This window comes from Colletes gigas, unplaced genomic scaffold (genome assembly GCF_013123115.1).
Source record: "Colletes gigas isolate AHSC1104 unplaced genomic scaffold, ASM1312311v1 Colletes_gigas_Sc00010, whole genome shotgun sequence".
Classification (NCBI taxonomy): Eukaryota; Metazoa; Arthropoda; class Insecta; order Hymenoptera; family Colletidae; genus Colletes; species Colletes gigas.
The window spans coordinates 4548626-4571472 of record NW_025106639.1 but is presented as its reverse complement, the minus strand read 5'-3'; the positions used below and the strand labels follow the sequence as shown (position 1 = coordinate 4571472).

General features: G+C 43.9%; 1 protein-coding gene across 2 annotated transcripts in view; it reads left to right on the top strand.

The window, feature by feature from the left end:
• The window catches only part of LOC122397995 (bicaudal D-related protein homolog), a 29734-nt gene that overhangs the window by 2904 nt on the left and 3983 nt on the right, over positions 1 to 22847 (top strand). For both annotated transcript variants that reach the window (XR_006259164.1, XM_043397553.1), the window contains exons 2-4: positions 17904 to 18236; positions 19919 to 20088; positions 22221 to 22539. Coding sequence is in view for 1 of the 2 variants with exons in the window: in XM_043397553.1 (XP_043253488.1) it covers positions 17904 to 18236; positions 19919 to 20088; positions 22221 to 22539 (822 nt within the window). In the remaining variant the exon portion in view is untranslated. The remainder of the gene's footprint in view (positions 1 to 17903; positions 18237 to 19918; positions 20089 to 22220; positions 22540 to 22847) is intronic.

Sequence of the window (22847 nt, the reverse complement as noted above, 5' to 3'; positions counted from 1 at the left end):
ATATCCATCGTAGTAAATTGTTTTGTCAATATCTCGTAAATATCTCGTTTTGCTGATGTTTTAGTGGAAGATCGAAGAACGAAACTTTCCTTACCGCGGACTGTACGTTCGTCTCAGTTTGTAGCGTTTCGATTCCCTGAACATATTCAACGCTAATTACCCGGCCGTATTAGCATACAGCACGCATTAGCGGAATAAAATGCAACTGGCCATTTTTCCTCACTTTTCCCTGTATCTTTCAACGATATCAGTAGTATACGAAAGCGACGTGCAGTAATAATCCATGGTAGAGTAACGATCGCGATTCGCATTGCGTAAAGGAAGGTTTTATTAGATTAATCGTAGAGGCGTGGTTTGCGTATACAGTTCCCACGCGGAACGGTACTTACGTACTGTTTCATTACACTGAAAGCGTGCATCAAGAGGTCACGCGTTTGCCGTATTAATAGCATTGAAGTCTTTTGACTGATCCGTCAATGGCGTCCACGCGATCGCCCAACGCGTGGATCGTCGAAAAATTCATCAACAAAATTCATTCTTTTCAACAAAGTGGATGGCCCAAAGTCGAGTCTTAATATTGATGCTATTTCTACTAAATAAATATATCCAGATATGTTGGAAAAGTGTCGAGCTGCTTCTTTTCAAAAAGTTTGAATGTCCTTCCCATTTAAGAGAAGTCAAGAATTTCAATGTCGTGAGAGTCTTCATACACGTTCTTGTTGCTTTTTAGAAAAGGTTAGGGTTGCTCGCGCCAGACGTATTCATTATCTTTAGGAAGGAACGAGTCGTGTGCGTTTGTGCATCTTCCTGTTGGAGTTTTCGCGATGCCCCCGAAAACGATGAAAGTCGACGCCGGAGAGGCACGCACGCGCAGAAAACATTTCTCCTCGGATTTCGCCTGAATCGGGCCACGGTGGAAGCCTCTAAATTTCCAATGCAATTTTTACGAATCAAATCACGACTTTGCGTTTCGTTCATATTTATCAGCGAACGAAGAAATATTAAGATTATTTGGTCAATGTGGGGTGGTACGAGCCCTCGTAGCTTTTCTGATCGTTAGTCGAACTTTTCAAAGAAGAAAGAAGCGTTCTATGTATCGATCATCCTGGCGACGCGAAACCAGGACAAAGGATGGAACAGTGGCGCGTACGCGACCGTCTCTTTGGTCAAGGGTCAGAAATAAGGTGACAGTCAAAACGCGGAAAGATGGAGAAGAAGCGGGCACGCGGGCAGGCAGAGCGTGGTGCCGGGCATTGTCTTTGACGTTACGTTGCCTAAGTGACTTGTTTCCACGCTTTCGTGGCTTTCTGTCCGTCGTCGTGGATTCTCGAATCCGTTGCGCGCTGCTCCCCGGAAGGGAAAAGAAGAAACCAGCAACCCCTCTGGAGCACGCGTGACCGGGAAGATCGACGCCGTAGATTGACTTTTGCTTCCACGCTTTCGTTCCACGCAGCTTGCACTCTCGCGTGAGCTTCTGTTGCGGAAAGTATCCGTCGAAATCGAGGCACATCCTTTAGAAAACTGACCGGAGAACGCGAACATCACGATGACACGAACGTTTCGCGTCGCTCGGACGGTATTTGAAAATAAATGAAAAGTTGTGGATCACGGGTTTCTAGGAAGATCGTTCCAAGCGTCGCCAGGTCGTCTTCATAAAATTCGACGACGGAGGTAGCGAGATGTCTGTTATTATTTCTTGGTGGTAATTAGACGGTACGATGGAACAGTCACTGTGGCACGAAAGGAAGAAAAGCACGCAGCGGTCGTCACGATCCTTCGGTCATCGCGGCGGTTCTTTTTTCAACGCATTGCATTCCGGAAACGAGCGTGTGCTTTCTTTCGAGCGGACCTACGTGTCTGCCGCTTCGTTTCCGGACATAATTATTTCCTGCGTCGGGAAGTTCCTCGAAGATACATAGATTCTTCGAACGAGGATGCACGCTAAATCGAAGAGGACTGTTCGACCCGCCATTTTTCGAACTTCCGTTACGCGAACCGGGGTGCCGCGTTGGGAGGAGTGTCGTTATTGTTGCACGAACGATTGTTCGATAAGCGTACGCGTTGGTGCTACTGTTTCCTTCGTTACGCGCACGTGCGATCCGCGCCAACGATCATTCCACGGATTAATGACGGCTGACCGTACTTTCGTTCGGGATCGATGAGAAAATATTCGCGCGCTAATTCCCCCTTCGTTCTTCTTTTTTACTTTCCGACCTATGAGAAAGGAAAGCAGCGGAGTGGACAACTTCGAACCAGTTTTTTACTGTAAAACACGTTTCGAGACCTAGACTTGATCGCTAACCCCTGATCTTGACTATTAAAATAAAATACTTTTTATCATTTGGGTACAAAGTCACTTTTCCTTGTACGACGAGTGTAGCTCAAATAGAAGAATAGCTTTTTGATTTGTGCATTATTTTTCATTCACTCTCCGATACGATAGCAAATTTCACTTTCACAATGGGCCTCTCTCGTTCATAATCGATGCACGATTATGCATCGACGCGTGTGAACACGCGTAGGCACGACGTGTGTAGAATATGCTATCGCAGACGAACAAAACTCTCGTCCAGATACACGATTCATAGTTACTTTGCTTCACTTTTCGATCGAGTTCGTTCCACGATCTACCAGGTCGAGGTCCACGGATCAAGGAGGCCAATTCATAGTTTTTAATTTTTATTTCCTTCCTGGGCGTTGCTAAATATTCTCCACAGTCTGAATATTTTTGCTCCAAATGGAACTGTTTCTGCAAGATATTTTTCTTTCATTAGCGTTGAAAAATGCAACCGTGCATAAAAATTGCACAAGAAATCGGCAGCCCTCGAGCAAGAAGCTTTCTTGCTTAAAAACTTGCTAAAAATACCGGGTGTGCAAACACTCCCGAGCGTCGTTCTAGACACGGCGTGGTTTTTCTCCACGTACAGGCAGGCTGCTGTGTTTCCGGATGTTTTAATTAAACCCCGTACACGTTACTTTTACGTGTTTGCGTATCGAGCGTTATCGCACGTGCTGTATATCGTTAAAACCGCTTACGTAAAGACGATAGAAAGCATTTCGTGGCAAAGATCGGTCGTTTCCTTCGACGGTCGATTTCTTGCTCGTCCAAAATTGCACCCTGCGTTTCCAACTACTGAGCGCGTGTTAATTACGAGTAATTGTTTCGTAAACAAACGTTAATCGCTTAGGCGATAAATAATAAGGAATTCAAATACGAACGAAACGCTTTCACTCGAAGAGGAAAAATTAAAATTTAGAACACCGAAAGCTTTCGGTATCGGTTCCATTGTTAACTCGATTCGTTTGCAAACGAATCTAAAATTAGTACTCGTCGTACGTTTCTGTGCATTTAGGTTTCTTGGTCAGATTTTGTCAACGTTTCGCCGGGCTCGACGTCAAAGGGCGAGGGAAAATAAGTGGGTCAGAGTAGCAATGAAATCGAGCCGCTAAGTTTGCTTCTCGTTATTGTATAATTGGTTGCCTGAAAGCTGCCGCGGAATAATCGCTATACCGTGTCGGCAATAAAAAGCAACACTGACACGGCATAGCCGAGATCTAGAAAGCCAAGATTCCACGGACTCGCCGTAGCCGGCGACCTGGGAATCTCGAGCGCGCGAATTACGCGATTCGTCTCTCCGCTTCTGTTCCGTCGCTCACAGACTCTGATCGCCCATTAACCGATAATGCGCGATAATTAAGCGAGAGTCGACTTTTAAAGTTATTCAGTGCTCGTTGGCGTACAAAGTATTGCATCAAAGTGTTTTAAAAGCCGACGAATCATTTCACTCCCGTGACCTGTATCGACTCTTGCGCACAAGATCTGCTGCAACAACTTTGTGCTAATTAAATAAGTAATTCTCGTATCGTTACATAAGTATTTCTAATACATAATTTTTCTTACGAACATTCCCTGTTATAAAACGTTCTTGCGAAGTAATTCTTCTCCGAGCCATTGCATTACCGATTTTAGATAGCTGAAGATTAGATATCTCGTCGTCAATTCGCAGACGAATTGGTTCTTTTACCAGAATTTTGCTATCCTCTACCTCTCTGTGAAACGTCAACAGAGAAGAAAATACTTCCTACGAAAGTAGACTTTGTAACGTCGATTTGTAAAGAGCAATCATAGAAGATTAATTTCATACGGAAGGACGTAATTAATGTCTTGTGGAACGTCTGAAACGTAATGATGTTATTTAGTTTGCTTTTATTGAATATAATGAGTCTCGCGGAGGTGCGTTTATGCAGTCATCTATGCCGTGAGAAAGTGTTGAAAAGTATTAGGCTAGAAGGATCTGCGCCTACTCCCGAAGCTTTCGTGGAGTCGTTATTATGTTTGTAACGCTCGCAGGAAAGTGTCTGAGATCGCGGTTAAGCGATCAGATTAAGATTCAGTGCTCTACGCCTTTCCCTTTAAATATTTATCGCATTTCCTACGAGAGCTTGACTGGGTTTTCCATTGTCGGGCGCGCCAGACGCGAAACAAGTCGGTGCTTTTCACAATCGCATTCTCAGGTAGATTAACACGGCTGGTTGCCTGCTGCTGTTTGGATTCCCGGTGCCTTTCCTGGTCGAAACGACACGCAGGAAATCCCCGTTAACAAAGCGACCCTTCTCTTAACCAAATACGAAACGCGCGAGGGCGTTTTTACGGCCGAGTATTTCGTATTCTTTTGCCGTGACTCCGGAAGACGGACCTTTGTTTCCATCACGAAGCAGCACCGTGTCGCCAAAGCACGCTGGAACTCGTTGGAAACATAATCTGCCGTAGAATTTCCACAGATGGACGATTTTTTGAACAGTCGTTGTTGCACTTTCGTCCAAAAGCAAACACGATGCTCGATGGCACTATGAACCCCTTCTCGTGCCATTTAAACAGACCAGATTGAGGCTAAACTGCTTTGTAACAGAGATTATAAGAATCGCGACCAGCTAAAACTCAATCACGATCGTGATTTGCTATCCGCGAGCCTGGTGATGTTTACGTTTGGGCCAAAATCTTCGAGACAGACTCGTTAAAGTACGAGAAGGGGTTAAACTAATTGGAGAACCCCGTTTCGCGGAGCAAACAGAATTTTCACGAAGAGGGAAATGAACAGAGTAATTCGATGCAGCGATTCGAAGTCTAGACGGTCGCGAAGCGGGCCGGAAGTCCTCGAAAAACCGTACCGTTACGAGATCTCCGAGGAACGTTCTACCCTCTTTCCTCGGCTTGTTTACTTAGAAGAGCATTAAAAAGAGCGCCGGGCGTTCGCGAGATCGCCTGAATCTCGAGACCACGATTCACCGGTGCAAACAACCTACGAATGCAATTATCTTTATCACACTAACCCGTAAATTCTATCGCAGGAAGTTAGACAATTAGTACTGCGCCGGTCCCGCGACCGGGACGCGTTTTCAACGAAACGAGTTCCTTTGTTGTTAAGAAAGAGTTCTAGCGTAACCAGGCTCAGACAATCGATTTTTTTTCCAAAAAATGAGTTTCAAAAGTAACGACAGCGAGGCTGTGCACCGAGTTTATTTTTCGTCTGTTTTACGAGTCGTTACGCCAGAATCCACCCTTAAGAGTGGCTGGCGAAAATCTTGAACAACGTCGGGGAAACTCGAGCCAGAGGAGGCACTCGAGTTTTCAAGATCGCGTTATGAACAGGCCGGGTTTGTGATAACCGATCGAAGAAACGAGCAACCGGCAGGAATTTCGCTGAAAAACGATCGCGACCGTTGTCTGAACGAGGCCGGTCGTTACGATATTAAAAATCCCGCGAGCCGGAAGCGATGCTCGCCGAGGAGGAGGGTATCTCACGCGATCTCGCGCGATTAATATCTGTCGAGACGTTCGACACCGTTAGGGCCTTCGACAGTCGTCGGTTTTTGCTCTGTTCTTTCTGGTCGCCGGTATAATCGGTCACGATCGAGCGTGTTTGTACGGGACGGATCATAAAACCGAATCATTACAGTGCACCGAGGATGGGCGAGGGTGCGTATCGAACGCGATCGTCGGCGCACAAGAAGCGAAACCGTTCGTGGAAACACCCTCTGATTAGACGGAATTAATCCGCCATCGGTCCGATCGGGTTTCGAATGTTAAATGCAAATTGAGAATTGTATACTTTTCACGCTCTAGATTATTTCTACAGGGGAGTCTGTACTAAATTCAACAAGGAAATTGTTAAGCTTCGTTGTCTATAAACCTTCGAACAAAGTTTTAGAAAATTTTTCATCGAAACCAGAACCCTGGCAGCGTAAAGAAGGACACAGACGGAACAGGTTCATCGCAGTTTGTCACGAAACGCGCTAGTTAGGCAGCCCAGTACCGTTAGACGGAAACAATGTTTTCAATCTTGTTACACCTCGTTCGTTACCTTTGCCCATTGTTCTGGGATCCTCGTTCGCGTACCGCGTCCTCGTAAGAACGAACGGCCGCGTGTACGAGCAATTTCCCTCCGAACGAGCCGGGATGCAACGAAATTGATTCGACGACGAACGCGTTAGCGACTTCCAAACGTACCGTGACGTTTTAACGAGGCCTTCCATTTCATAAACTGCCGCGTAGCTACTCGAACGCGCGATTTTCCGGCACCTTTCGTCGTTTGTTCGTTGGAACGAGGGATCCTTTATGGTCCGGATCGACGCTTTTCAAACCAGGGACGCGTTAATAAATTCTTTGACGTCGCGGAGACGTAGTTTTTAATTTACGCGTTATATACAGATACAGATCTAGAAGAACTACTTACCGCGGAGTTCCATTCGTGGGTAGGACTGAATGTAGACCAGAGTCTGATGCAGCGAGCAAACATCCGGAGTGTTCGCGCTTTCACGTTTTGTTTTCGCGGTATTTCGTATTCTGGCTATTGTGCGTGGTCGGGAGCGGCCATATTTGTCCAGTCGAGCGAACCACGAGCGCCAGTCGCTTAAAATATTCAACTTTCGTAGAAGAAATCCGGAGAATTAAAGATCACATGGATGACAGTTGCCAAAATTATGAAAAAGAAATCTCCGGGTCCAGAGATCGATCCATTTTCTGTCGCGCGTAAAGATAAAAAATTGTCTCGTAACTGGCCCGGAAGTGGCTCGCGTGCACGTCACGCTTAATTATCGCGTCTGTCTGGGATAGCGTTTTCCATCTACGACACGTTAATTCAATTGTGCCGGGTATCTTACGAGCGGGAAAATTCCGTGAATTGCGTATTCGCGTCGCATGTTTTTCCATCGTGCCTCATAATACTTGCACGGCTGCGGTGCGTGTACCAAAGTGCGTGCACTCTCACCTGTCGGTGTCGAATGACAATCTGAAACGGGAGATTGGTACGCTCGTTTCTCGAGGCGCGGTTTACCGCTTAAGGGAGACATTGTAAAATAAGATGGGATTTTTCTCGTCGACTTTGTCGCTCCTGTCTATCGCGGCCATTTCCTTATTTCCCACGGTTTGACTTGACAGTGCCAGGTGACAGCCGCGGGTAATCGTATCGCGACCTATCGCCCACTGCGTGCAATTTATTAATCAACGTTCTCCAAATTGTATTTCTCCGCGAAAGTTGTGGAAAGTTTAGCGTCTGGAATCGTCCGTCATCCCGCGGGCCGATGTATCGATAAGATAAACAGCAACCGCGAATACTTGTACAGCTGTTTCGCGGCAGCCTTGATACATTTCGAAAGGTGCAAGAACCGCAAACTGGTTATGCAATAACGTTTTAATTGCTCGGTGAGTCACATAAGTTTTGTAAACAATAATAGCAGCCGTTTCGCAGCCGCAGACTGTCGCTGAAGAGGTGTTGCGACACGGCGTCTTAATCTTTCATTAATCGCGTACTTGGCTACTTTCGCGGATTCCGCGGACGATCTTGCAGCCCCGTTTTCCAATTCCAACGCCATTGCACCGGCGCGATTCTGTGTTCCTCGAGCGAGATTCGATTATCAGGTTGCGCTGCAATGGCGCACGTACAGGCTGATACTCGAGTCGAGTCCAATGATTTATCTTGTAAAGCTTTTTATTTACCCACTATACCACTAGAAAGTCAGTTGTAAATTTTTAAATTGCTAAGAAAGAAAAAGAAAATGTGTTCTTGAACTATATAAAGAGATTCGGTAACACAGTATAATGTATCGCTTCAATTATGCGATAACAGAGTAATTTAGGTTACGAGGCACTCAAACAGAAACGTAACAAATGATTCCTTGACAATTGAATTGAATGAATTGTTTTCCTAACAGTGAGAAAGTGGACGTGCAGAATGTAAATTAAATTATGTTACAATCGGACAATTAAAATGATATATCGCTGAATTGATCTTTCATACAATTTAAAGATACGACCTGGAATAATGTATGGCGCTCTTTAGAAATACATGATTATTTCTTGTTAGAGAAACGACACTTTTGAAGGTTTTTTTGTACCCAATAAATTCTTTCGTTTGACACAAATGAAATTTTGTTTGAAACGTTCTATTGTTCGTCGAACAGAACCGGCTGAAATATCGCAGCTGCTGATTTATAACTCACCTTATGTACAGCGTATATTGGACACGTGCTCGCTTTTTATCAGCGTTTTGCGCAGTCTACGCGAAACCTGGCGGCCGCAATCACCTGATCGCCTAATAATAACGTACGCGATTTCGAGCAGAGATTGCAGTCATTGGAATTATTCGGTTGAAGATCCTCGTTAAATACACTGTTGGTATTCGTGGTCCGCTTTCTTTTTGAAAAACGGTGATTCTCGCTTCTTGGAGTAATTGTATGTATTTCTCGATATTTTCATTTCGTTTCTATCAAGTGTGCAAACGAACCACTAGATTTAATTCGAATATCAAAAATGGAAGTGAAGAAATACCAATTTCTGAAATTGTGATAAAAGAATGAGGGGAATTTGCACGTATAAATACCGAACAACGAATCTAGTGCAAAATAGTGTGCGCCTAATACTTTCCAACCGCAAATTTATTGGCATGAAATTATCGCGAGCAGGTTCACCTTTCAGGCAAGACCCGTACCCGTTTCCACCTAAACGAAATTACGCAACTGGACGAGAGTGCCGGATTTTGCTATGGCCCCGTCACAGCAGATTGAATATTCGATCGAGTAAATGACTCCCGTTCGCGGTACCTTTCGAGCCAGTCGGAGCAATCGAATTAGACCGTCGCTTACGTAAAACGATAACGCGATATCGAAGTTCGTAACTCCGTTATTGGCCACCGGGCAAGCACGCTGAACACTGAAATTTTAGTCTAACAGTAGGTAATAATTTCCAGCCACCAATAATGGCGGGAAAGTATTTCGAAATCGAATTACTTTTCCACATTCTACGGGAGAATTGGATCGCTCGTAAGCGTCTAATAATATCGCGACATTTGTTGGACAAGCTGCGGCCGATCGAATGTTCCACGGGATCTCGTGACGCGTAACGAAAAATAGCGATTCCTCGCGCGTATCGCGTATTCTTTGTTCGAGTGTGGTTTACTTTGCGGCTTGAAAGAACCTCGAGAGCTCTGCAACCGCTCTTACGAGAGCCGCGATGCGATCGAACGAGACGCGCACTTCGATCCAATTAGCTGCTCTTTCCCCGATGAAGCGATGTTTCGAGCGCAAGAGGTCCGCAGAAATTACACAACACTTAACACCGATTGCCACGGGTTTCCTTTGGCTCTCGTTTGCGCTAATGCCCACGGACGTATCCGGCTTTGCCGCTACCCATTCGCCATTGTAACGCGCCGGCAATAAAGATCTCAACGCCGAACGGTTCTGTCGAAACTCGTGCGCTTTCCGACGTGGAATGTTCCGCGCTCGATTTAGGAAACTCACAAATAATATAATTACACGGCAATGGCTCCGATTACTTCAACAATTTTCTAACTTAAACTTACTCTTACTTTATTTTATTCCGGTTGCAATGAAATGCTTTAATGTTATTAAGAACAGAGAAAACTTTGCGAGAAAACATCAGAAATAATTATCGGGTATTTGAGTCGTAAATCAATTCTGATCTCATCGGCCAAGTTACATCGAACCGTGAACGGAAGAGATCGTTCGAAAACGCTGAAAAATAATCGTATTCGCGTTTCGATAATCGAGTATAACCAGTTACGCAAGCGTGCAAATGGCATAGGTAGTTTACACGTTCCCGACAAATGGGTTCTCTACACCCGTGAATAATTTTAGTTTGGATTCGAATGTTGTATTCGGTTTCGAAAGGGTACAGTTCCCAACAACGTCGCTGATGAAGAGAAAAGACATTTTCTCTGAAGCATTCATCATCGGAATCGATGCAATTATTCTTTTTTGTTTCGTCGATGCTTCGAGTCGATGGTGCAACACACGGATCGGAGGAAAGATTTACACGAAACAATAAATAACCAATGAGTCGCGTAGAAATTTATTCGTGACGATTATTCGGCCATTTATGAAGTACTCATCCCGCTTTCGTGGAATTTAAAATTAATTCGCTGACGTTCATCGATGGTTACGTACAGGTGTGTTATATACACAAAATCCGTAATAATATTATGTAAAATAGTGCTTAATGTGCAATTAATAATTGTCTGGAAACCCAGGCACATAATTATTATTTTCCTGCTTCCTGAAGAAGAAGATAAATTGAAAACTCGCTTAACCAATCTTTATTAGATAATGGTGCATGACACAATTAAATAAATTCATATTTAAAAAGCACCGTCGTTCCTGGCCACGTGAGCACATTAACCTATCTGCATTTATAATAAATAATTGGCAGTTAGCGCGAACAGTTATGTTCAACCGAACACCACGTGGCGAGAAATGATGCTTCTATTAACTAAGAAAGGCTGGTTAATTGAATTCAGAATTCGACCTCTTTTCGTGTTCAAATTAGATTCTTTGTATCAGAAATATACCAGAAGTAATTCAAAGTGAAATATTTTATTCCGCGATGAGAATTTTAATTATTATTTAACGAGTAACGGATAAACGGTATCTTTTACTCGTTGTTTGACGTTTCTACTCGATAAGAATTCCGTCTATCTCCGACACGGATGGTTCGTGTTCGAGTTGCGATGCCAATGGCGATCGTTGTTGGCTCGTCACGGGCCATTGCCGCTCGATTACGAGCCTCCTTCTCTTTCCTTCGTTCGCTCCTTCCTCGACGAAGGTTCACCTAGCTAGCATTATCGTTTTCTTCGGAGGGAAAGTGAACGACGCAACGGCCGTGCACCGACGTCGGTGCTGCGTCACTGCGAAGTGCAATGCTAATTAAATAGCAATTATCGCGAATTTTTTTGCTTCCCGATCGTTCCTCGCAGCGCGCTACACGTGAACGGTTTTTGACAGAACGTGAGTCACATCGTCGGTATGCCTTTTAATCGTGTTGGAAATAACCAGCCGATCCTTTCATTTCTACTGCAACTATATGACCACATACCGAAAATTATTCAACGAAATTGTCTGAACTACCAAATCCGTGAATATTACTTCGAGATAATATACAATGAATTATTCATGGACTAAAGATGAAGTAGCCAGTGATGTCAGCTTTTATTTACGAAAGGTGCTCGAACGATTATTCATTTGGAAACGAGCTTTAGTATAATACATTTGCACATTATTAAGAGCACACGTAACATTGTTGGATTGCGACGTATCTATTTTGATATCGTGTAATAGTTACCGATATCCTAATTTCACGAGATATTAGACAACTATAGGTATACGCACGGTACGGTGTGTATATTTGCATATCTAAAACGGTTAATTCATGGTCGCGTGTTTATGAATATTCCATTGTTCCTTTCAACGAACTATGTTAATTTACGTATAATTCTAAAACCATTCGCGTGGCACAGTCGTGCTCCCCAGGGCGATGAATAACGAATCGTTTCGATTAGTACCTTCAATTAGTAATTTGTTTTAGCGAGCTATAAGTCGAAGCTTTCGTTAGAAACTGCTGGGACGAGCACCCGTGGCGGATGTGTTTTGTAAGAATCACGTGAATGAAGAAATTGTTCGGCACTGATCGATCTTCGAGTCCGTCGTGAAAATCGAGAAACACGAAAGGCAAACAGGATACTGCAGTTCCTTCCTTCGAGGATATTATCTTTTTCGTGTGGCACAGTTTCTCCATTTACACGCTCGTACGTTTCCTATTTTCTTAACGGTGCACCAGTCTCATGAAACAGAAAGTGGATCCTAGAGGAGACAGATTTGCAGGAAGGTTTTACTTCTGCCGTGTAATTAGATTAGACGCGGTATGAAAACTGTTGCAGTTTGCAACAAAAGGAAACGCGCGTGCGTGTTGCCTCGAGCTAAGAACGCGTTTGATCGTTTCATATTTGCAATGGTAACTGCCGGAAGTTCGTAAAATCCGCGATTTTATGGAACCAGAAACTTAACGGGGAAAGCAAGAAAAATATGATTTAGAATTTATTAGCAAGAGTCCATTTGACTTGAGTTTTATGTCTTCCGTTGGGGAAGCAATCTTACGAGGGGAAAAACAGGAATTTTTATTTTATTATTGCAAAGTGGAATAACTGAAAATTTTTAGTAGCAAGTGCCACAAATAAAAGACTTAGTTTCGTAATGTGAAACGTAAATTGTGCACAGCTATGCTTAGCCTACTTATTGCTCTCGAAACATAAAGCTGACCTACATGACGAAGAAAAGATTTCCTTGGCATTTTAATTACAATATAAAATAAATTAAAGCAATATTTGATCAGGTAATTGGTAGCGAAAGAAAATTTATTCCAACTTTCTTTTGACAAGCTGAGCAAAAGGAACAGACCTCTCATCCAAATACTTAGCGAAGGATCTGTTAACGATGCAGTTGGAGATGCTGACAAGGATTATCGATAAGTTGTCGACATAATTCATTGATAGCTATTAATATTGATAATATCGTTCAGCTACTGATAAGGCAAACAAAACTAACCAAAATAGATGCAATGCCTAACATCACAGACAGGTATACGAGTAAACCTTACACCTTATGGACTTTCTGAAACTGAAAAACCAAAGAAAAATCGACAGGGTGTAGGTGCTGAAATTTTTCGACAAAAAAAAAAATTTCAAATCGTTCTGGAAAAAATATTTTTAGCTGCAAGGGTCCATTGCTATCATTTTTGGCCAATAGACATACCCACGAAATCCTACGCATTTTCGAGAAAAAAATTCGAGTAGGTGCTTAAATTTCCGACGAAAAAAAAAATTTCAAATCATTTTAAAAAAATTATTTTTGGTTGTAGGGGTCCATTACAATTATTTTTGGTCAATAGACATACCTTCGAAATCCTACGCATTTTCGAGAAAAAAATTCGAGTAGGTGCTCAAATTTTCGACGAAAAAAAAAATTTCAAATCGTTTAAAAAAAATTATTTTTGGTTGTAGGGGTCCATTACAATTATTTTTGGTCAATAGACATACCTTCGAAATCCTACGCATTTTCGAGAAAAAAATTCGAGTAGGTGCTCAAATTTTCGACGAAAAAAAAAATTTCAAATCGTTTTAAAAAAATTATTTTTGGCTGCAGGGGGCTATTACGATCATTTTTTGTGAATATACACACCCTCGAATTCCTTCGCACTTTCGAGAAAAAAATTCATTACTGAAAATCTAACGTGGGACCAGAGATGTTTCCCCGAAATTTTCCAGATGCCCGGACGAGCTAGTTTACGATTGAAATATCTGTTCTAAATTGAAATTTGCCTAGCTCGGTCCGCTGGTCGATCGTCGGCGAAGGATGAAAGAACGATTTCAGGGTAGAGTAGTGGCCACGTGGTCGCGTCAAGGTATGATAAATCGAAGATCCGCGCCCATTCGTACCAGTCGCTGTTCACTCTGCTTCCTTGTTTCGGTTATTTCCCTTTCTATCGGCCGGATGTCTGTTTCTTCGAGCAGAAAGCGACAGGAGCTCAGCCATTAAATTAGAAGTCCGATAAAGTGTGCCGGAAGATGGATTGCTAGCCTGGCGTGTAATTAGAATAATCTTTCTGTCGAGGATGGTTTCCTTTTTGAAGCGTTATTATTTACAATCTGCATGCTGGAGCCCATAAACTGTCACTTGTTCTCTTGCAGGCAATTGCACTTCGAGCCAAAATGGAGTCGTTCGAGTACCTCTCCTCGACGATACAAAGTCTTGAGAGGGCTAATAACAATTTCGAGTCTAATCTAATCGTCAAGTCTTCCGTTTTCGAGTCGGTGGATGAGTCTTCGTAATAAATTTGTTTTTACCTTGTAATAGGAATGTTTCGTCATCGTGTAACATTAACGACGGCATTAGAATCGATGTTGAAAGATCAGTCGAGAACGATCGAGGATCGAATATCGAACGGGATTCGTGAGTCACGAATACTCGGGACCTTGTAGCGCAACACACTTTTGCGTCCACGGATACTTGCCTGCAATTATCCGCATCGATTGGCTCGTCGATAGGTACGTAGACTGTAATTGAACGAACGGATTAACTGGAGGTAACAGATGCTCAAGTTTGCCAAGAGGATGCGTGCCTGCTACGGCCGCGTATCAATGATTCATCGTTGCCAATATTAATAAAGACAGATAAGGATACAGGATTAGGCGCAGACGGCGTCGTTATCGATTCTCGTTGATATTTGCGACGATCGTATATTGCTTTTCGCGACAAAGAAGAGAATCTAGTGCATAAACGTTAGCTCGATACTAATAATTCGACCTGATTTTTAATTTCTTCATTCATTTAACTTTAAAGAGTTTATCAGCTTATGAGCTGACAATAACCCTAATATAGCGTAATAGCAACGTTGCTGTAATTAATTTACTTGGTATTAAGGCCACATTGCGTACGAATTAGGCTGGTTCGTCGAGACAAAGGGGTTCACACGACTCTGTGCAAGGAGTATGGCACCGTTGAACCGGAGATACTGCGACAGCATCCAAATTCATAATAACATGATATTACAAGAGCTTAACTAAGTTCGAAGGATAATTGAACACTAGAAGACGAAGGAATTATTCAGTGTTATATATTTTTTTTTTCTCGTAGACTGTCTCAGTTTCTGAGATACTTGCGTAATTGTAATTATGGCTCGGAGTCATAATTTCTTTATGCCAGCTGGAAGAGAAAAGTAACGAGATGCGGTTTTTCTTTGCTTTTACGTAATAACCGTAGGTTAACGGGACAGTTCTTTTATTACATTTGTAAGGAAAACGAAAGTACGCGTGTGTGCCGTACGGTGGAATAAATATTAACGAGCTGCAAAATATAATAAACCGTGTAATCATCGTGATATCAGTATAACGCGTTTTCAGACGCGCGTAAAGAAAATTGGCCGAGTAAAAAGTTAAATGACTTAATCGTTGTATTTTTTACAATATGATACATTTTTCGAGCGTGACGTAGCGACTGTGCTGTGCAATTATGCTTTCGTTTCGAATAAAACTAGAAAATACGAGGTATCTCGCGGCCCGTTCGATAACATTATCTTGCACTTTCCCGCGCAGAAATTACGAAGAAGATTACGAAGGCACAGTTTTACTAACGGAAACGAAACTGCATATTTCTGATCGTATTTACAACATAGTTCTCGAGAATGAAGATTTTATAGAATGATAATGCCCATTGAGTCATTCCCCTATCTATATTTATGAAGAACAGCTTTTTCTAGTTTCGAGAATAATCCTCGATGATATCGAAGTTACCGTGGATAATCACCGTTATGAAACGCACTCACGATTGTTGAAATCTCGAGGGAAATATAAATCATCTAATTGTTATTGGATTCTTGTTTCGCTTCGGTAAAACTTTCCTAATTCGCATTTACGTTTCGACTTCGTCGAGTGTGACGCCCACGTGTCCGTGTTTTGACAAGATTCGCGGTCTGTAAAGGGAATGGTCATCGTTTCCTGGCGCGATCATCGCGATCGGGGCAACAGTCGAGAACGGGATGGAGATCCGTGACTCATAGATCTCTGCTGGTCGCCTGGGGCCGTGTTACCTTATGGAAAATCGCGTTCCTCGTTCCTCGTTCCTCGTACGCGTTGTATATGTCCCTGTTTCTCTGCTCCCTACAGTCCTACGTGTACCCTGCTCGTTTGCGTACACTTAAACGTGTACCCCGTTTTACTGCGCCCTTTATTATTTCCTTGCACGTTCCAGTCTTTTTGTTCCTACCCCTTGAGACAGTCCGAGCCACCATGTGCAAAGAGAACGATCGTTTGCTCGAATGATACTGCACAGATAATCGACTGTTAAGCTCTTGGAAACGTTCTGTTCGATATAAAAATAGTGCAATATTTTTCCAGTGGCTGAGAATTTTTATTTTGGGGTGGTTTTGGTGGGCCAATTCGATTCTCGATCTGTACATGTATTTTAAATGTTTGTGGAATTTTTCTACGACGTTCGTGACGGAATTCATTGGCCTCTAGCGAACTTTGGGGGATCGGCGAACTATAAGCCTTTGCCTTCGCCAGCGATCGGTCGATGAGTAACCACGGGAGACCAAGGCCGTACCTTCTAGCTCGATAAACTTCACCGACATCAAACAACGCGATTGTTTGTTTGTGTGCACGCCCGCATTACAGTTCTCTTTTCATTTGCGCATGCATCGAGATTGCCGCCGCAGAACCGTGTCCGAGATTACGCGAACGCCATTGGATCGTACCACTTTTCCCGATATCGACGATAATATTTTACAATCGTACTTATCATTCGTATTTTTCTATTTATAATATTTTCTGTATTTAACAACACATTTCTATTCATATATGTATTTGTTATTCGAACAGAATTCTCTCTATCTCTGGATCAGACCGATGGAACGATCGATCATTTTGATCCACTCCCTCGATACTAATAGATGATCGCGAACACGTATCTAATCCTTATCGATTTTAAACGCTATTAACGCTTCTGTGAACGATAACTAAGATTATACTTTACGATCGTGAAGTAACGATCAATGTGTCAGCGATGCAGTCGTAATAAGCCTACGATTTCGTATAATAAAGCATATCGGTATTCGAGTCGAAAGAAAGGTAAATTTCTCGTTTTCCATTCTCATAGCCAAGGATCCGGATTACCTGCATGTAACCTTTCCAGGGAACGCGATGACGAAAGTTGTCCCGAGCTTTTGTCTCGATCCGGCACCGTTACGAAACGTCCAAACACTGTCCTTTCACCTGATTCTCTCGTGGGCCTCGACAGCGTCAGTAGTAAATTCTCGAAGTAGGAGAGCGTCGCTCGTGAGTCACCGGGTCTTTTTAAAATTCGTCCAACGACGTTTCGCGGCGAAACCAGTTGGGAATTTCGAGAAAGGGAACGCTACGCGGGGAATCCAGTTTTTTGCTTTCGATATTCCGCTCAGGGACGTTTGCGGTGGCGATCGTAGGTCGCGTTGTTTCGAGGTCGAAGCTAATTCGAACGATTCTCGCGATTTTAGGAACGGCCTTTCGAGGTTTACCACTTGCGGTAATCTGTTTGTTCGTGGATTAACGTTTTTGCGTTTCGATCGTGTGCACTGGTACAAATCGACTCTCGTTCGTTGCGTGTGAGTGCAGTGGAGCACGCCTTTGGCGTCAGCGTAAGTAGAAACAGTTGTTAATGGACAGACACGCCAGACTCGTACATTCAATTTTCAAATTTAATTATCTCAAATTTCATTCTTTACTTTCGACTTGTTTGTTTTACGTAGAATCACCCTATTTTTCTTTCTATATTCAAAATTTGTATCTAGATTTTTGGTTCTGATTCAGAAAAGTGTTGTTCGTATCGACGAATGGTTTCGAACGAGTAAGGTGACCCGGATAGCACTTTTCGGCTCTCGAATTACGATATTTCCCGCGTCGTGGAATCGCGTGCCACCGGTGTAAAGGTTAAAGGCACCGAAACGCACGCACGTTGGCTACCGCAAATTGGCTTTGATCGATTTTCTAATGGTCTTAACGTTTTTCTACGTTTGTCCCCGACAGAGACTAGAACAAGAGAGGCACCTGCTCCGAAGAAGGCTCGAGGAAGTCAAGGGCGAGAACGAGGCGAGAACTTTGGAGCTCCAGGGCGACGTGGAGACGCTCAGGCGTCAGCTGGAGGAGCAGAATGAGTGCGCCAGACGTGCGGAACGGGATCAAGCGACTCTCGTTACCGAGCTCACCGCTCAAAACACGAGGTTCGCCGATCAGCTGAGAGAAGCGGCCAAACAGGAAGAACAGCTGCTCATCGAGGTCAAGGTGCTCAGGGAAAAGTGTGCCCTCAGAAGTACCACGCTCCAGGATCACGTCAGCAGCTTGGAGATTCTCAGGGACGAGGTAAATTAATAGTTTCCGACTACAACAGTGGTTTCCAATGTGGGGGGCGTCTCACAGTCCCAGGAGGGGGGCGCAAGAAAATTTTTTAGTGCGGGAAAATTGTGAATAACTTAACCCCGTCTGTGACCCCGCGTGACTCCGACAGCTACTCGTTATCGTGTATTTACGACGAATAATTTTTATCTTTGGTTGTTGACCGTGACTCGCGATGATTATTACGAAATCGTGCGCGACCATTCGGAGGAGTTTACGGGAACGGGCGATCGTTTCGATCGCTCTGATTGCAGATTGCCCGTCTAATTATTCTGAGAATCGCGTTTACCGTTGCGTCGCGAACAGCGCTGGGAAGAATTGAATATTTATGGTCCGGGGGGCGTATCAATGATTCTGCCTTTAACGAAGTCGAGAAGAAACCTGACCGTGAGAAGTTCAGCCGGAGCGTGGAGAGCAAACACAATCGTGACCCTCGGCGATCGACTTCGACTCGCCGTCCTTCGTTTCTTGCGCCCTTTGTTCTCTCCTTACAAGAGGCGACCGGCTATCGAGTTTCAGGAAATGCTCTTCACGCATGAATTAAGTGTGTGCAATATACGTTACGCTGTCCGCGCGTTACGTCGATGTTATTGATTATACAAACGCTGGAAACGTAACTTTAAAGCGTATCCTGCGGGAGCAAAAGGTTAATGGTTAAACTTTTAAGGACTAGGTCGCAGTAGTGCAAGAAGGTAACCGAACAGACGGAAGCTAGGCATTTCTACGCGATTCGTTTCCGTGTTGCTTCTATTTATACAAATATTTATAATCAGTTTCTACCGTGTTTGGAAATAATTAATTTGCACTCTGTTATAAACGAACTGGGATTTTTTTAAATATTTTTATCGCGAAATCTGTATTGCGATCATTAGCATTTTCTCTTCAGCTTTCCACTGTATTGCACGGATCCGTACAGATTGCCTCAGAGTGATGTTCACATTGTGAGAGAAATCCATCTTCTCGCCCATGGAGTGCATTGTCATGATAGTAATGCTATTTATCATTAGCTGGTGCGATACGAAACCATGACCGGTAGTAAAACAGCATTTTTCAGAAACTTTGATCTCTAGATCTCAATCCCAATCAAGGGCATTTTCTCCAGATTTCCAGGTTCACTTTTCCATGAAAAGTATTATAATATGTTTAATTTTTTGTCACCTTCCTCGCTATATCTACGAAATTACTAATGCCAATTTAATTCCGTCGAAGATTATTACAGAAATCATGATTATCTAGCTAGCGAGATGAACGCCATTTTTAGCAATTTCTTAGGATGACGATATGACAATCGTTATTAAAATAAACTGTTTCGAAAGTGAACTTTCTACGTGCATTCCCGATTACCAAATTGTCAGTGAAGTCAGGTTGATCAGGGGTAGCTGCACCCCACAAATTTTACAGGCTACTTTAATAATTGAAATTGAAATAAATTAAATTAGAAACAAGTTTTCGGATATAATTGGAAACAAATGAGCTTAAAAAGGGATTCGATGGCGGTTGGAAGGTTAACGAAACATGTTGGGAAGCGTGAATTCTCGGTGGTGATCCAATGAGAGTTGTCGACGGTTCGTAAGCTGATTGATAGAGGCCAAACAAAATCGAATCGAACGAAACGCAAGCGCGTTAAGTCGGTATTCACGGCGTTCCAGGTGCAGCTGGTGTCTGCTCAACGAACAGAATTAGAGAGGAGGTCCTTGGAGCTGCGGGAGGAGAGGACGAGGGCGATGGCGGCCCTCGAAGAAGCCGAGGAGAGAGCAGCGGCCTTGGAGCGGCTCGGTCACGAGGCGGAACTCCGGGCGAAGCTGGCCGAACGAGAGAGGTGAGTTCTCGCGATTCGATGCTGCCCACTTAATATTCCCAGATAATGCACCGTCGATCCCCGATAACACGGATCTCGGTTGTTTCTTCATCGCGGAGAACGCGGGCAGTCGATCGAGCCGCCCACGAAACGCGAGAGCTTTTCCACTAACGACGAGGGTTCGTTTCTTTGGAACAATTTAAACGATTTCCCATATCGACGCACCCAAAGTTCTCGTCCCGTTTCTAATTGTTCATGGACGTTTTCTTAGACCTTAGCTTTTCAACCCTTAACTTCGAGTAATTAGAATAAATGTGAATCCACGAGCCAAACGTTTCAAGTAGAAGTTGCGCGTTTCCAAACGGTTGGATCGCTAAATTTAACGCTGCTTGATTACTAACTTTGTGGAGCATCATAGAACGAGCCACCAACGACGATTCGCGAGTACGTGGCGTTAATGCGTGTACGGCAATAACTGTAGAAACGCTTGGAAAAGTTTCTTGCTCTCCGATAGTAAGATTGAACAATTGCATCGATTGTAACGGATGATACTCCGTGCATTGTTTCTCCATCAAAGAAGCTGAAGGTGATTTTACAAAGTAAATACAAAATTAATTGCAGTACTTTGTGCCCCTCTTGATACCATGCAATTTTTATTTACTGAAGTCCTCGCGTGGCGAGACCATGTATGTTGTTATTGTGGGAACGAGAGGATTAATATATCAATTGTTCTTTGATTAAAATTGTTTCCTAGGTGTTGCAATAGGAACTTTTTCATTTCTAGCGTCGTATTGTACTGGCGCGATGCCCCCTTATTTATTCTGTGAAGTGAAAAAGGCCTTCCGTTCCGAGTTGTATTGGGTCAGACGTTATTGTCAGCCATACTAAGGCAAAATTACTCGACGCTGTTCACATACTACTTGCTCGTAGTACCACATTCCCCTTATGCCCGAGACTGTTTTTTCTTTCTCCTTACAATGCGTGCAGTTTCTCATCTATGCCATTCGTATTCTGCACCAGCTATACCAGCGTACTAAACAAACATATTCGATCGCAGAATGCTCGTGCGAAAACAAATTCATGTTTCTAGCCTTCGAACATTCACCAGTAATTCTAACACCGATCTATCTGCGTTTCTGCTGTTATTATTACATATTATGGGCGTTCTTAAACATTCCCCGTCTAACGCGAAATCATTAAAATACGTTTGTATGTATTTGGTACAATTTTCATGGTAAGAACTTTATGGATCCCATTAAAGTAGTTTTATAATTATACACTGTAAAGTATAGAACTTTTACTTTTCTGCCTCGGTAACTCATTAGTAACCTGAGATATCATCGGGCCTCTTCGAGCCAGCAGTTTCAAGAAACGACGAAGATAACTTTTCCCCAACCCGAATATCTAAATTTATTTGAATCTCACAGTCATTCTGCACGATGCACGAAACTTCGTACATAAAATTTCCTAAGTTACGAGTTACAAATATTAATAATTTCTCCCGTACAACACCAACAAGATTTCTAACAGCACAAATAAATTCTACGGGCTACGAGTCAGCTACTTTACATTGTTTAGATCGACAGCTAGAGCAAAGCGTATCAAGATTCGCGAAAGATACGAGCCCACACACGTGGATCGGCCTTGTACGAGACAGACACACGCGCGTTAAGGGATTAACAATCGCTTCTGATAAAAAATGGCGCAGCGTTAACTGCACAATACGTACCACAGCTCGCTGTTCTCGACCTTATCGCGCGTTCTCTTCGCAAGATCGCGTCGAACGCAGTTTGCCTCGGCGATCGGGCGAGAATCGGCTCTTTTCCACGCGATATTCTCTCTCCGGGACTTGTCGATCGGCGTGCCCACGCGCGGAAAGTCGATCTGGCGCAAGGGAAACGGAATAGGGTTTCCAGTCGAGTGGCATTCAACAGCTATCGACTTCTCTCGAGATCGCGTTGTTCACCCAAGTCCAGGGAATTACTGTATTCTATAATCGTGTTACCAGCAGAAAAAAGCGATTCCCAGTCTAAAAGTGAGTTGAAAACAAGATCCGAGCCACCCACGCGTCTCTAGTATTTTTCCATAACTCGTTACAACTCCTATCAGGTAACATCGACGAGAATTGTCGTTAATGGTTGTTCGATCCGCAGAGACGAGCTGACGGCGACGTTGGCGACCATCGAGGAGCGGAGGAGGAGCACATCGGGCTCGATACAGAAACCACCGAGGTCCCTGCAGGCTGAAATGGAGTGCGAGGAGAGCGGAAGCTCGCTGGGGGAGCAGGAGGATCTGAGAGCAGAGGTGGCGAGGGCAACGAAGCGTTTGAAGGAGCTGTGCGTTCATCTGAGACGGGGGGAGGACGACTCGGGGCTGCAGAGCGACTGCGACGAGTCCATGCTCGTGATCGTGAACAACACCGCGGATGCGGAGGAGGTGAACACCAACGGGCAGGATACCGTCCCCAGCTCGGTAAGGGGCTCGCGTAACTCGCCGCTTTTGTTCGACGATTTCCGGTTTCCGACGGCCGGGCGGGCACCGGGCCTCTCGAGCGCCCACGAGAACCGGAGGAACGTGCTCGGCCCGCCGATCCCCAGCCAGCAGATCGTAGATAGCGGATCGAGCGTGACTGGTGCATTTTAGGCGATCGTACACGCTTTGTCGCGGTCGTGCATTTGCGGGAGTATTCATAGAATCACGAGATCGTATCGCGTAATCGTTGAACGTTTCCGGTTTGTCGTTCGAAACCATACTTGGGATACAGAAGTCGTCGATCATCC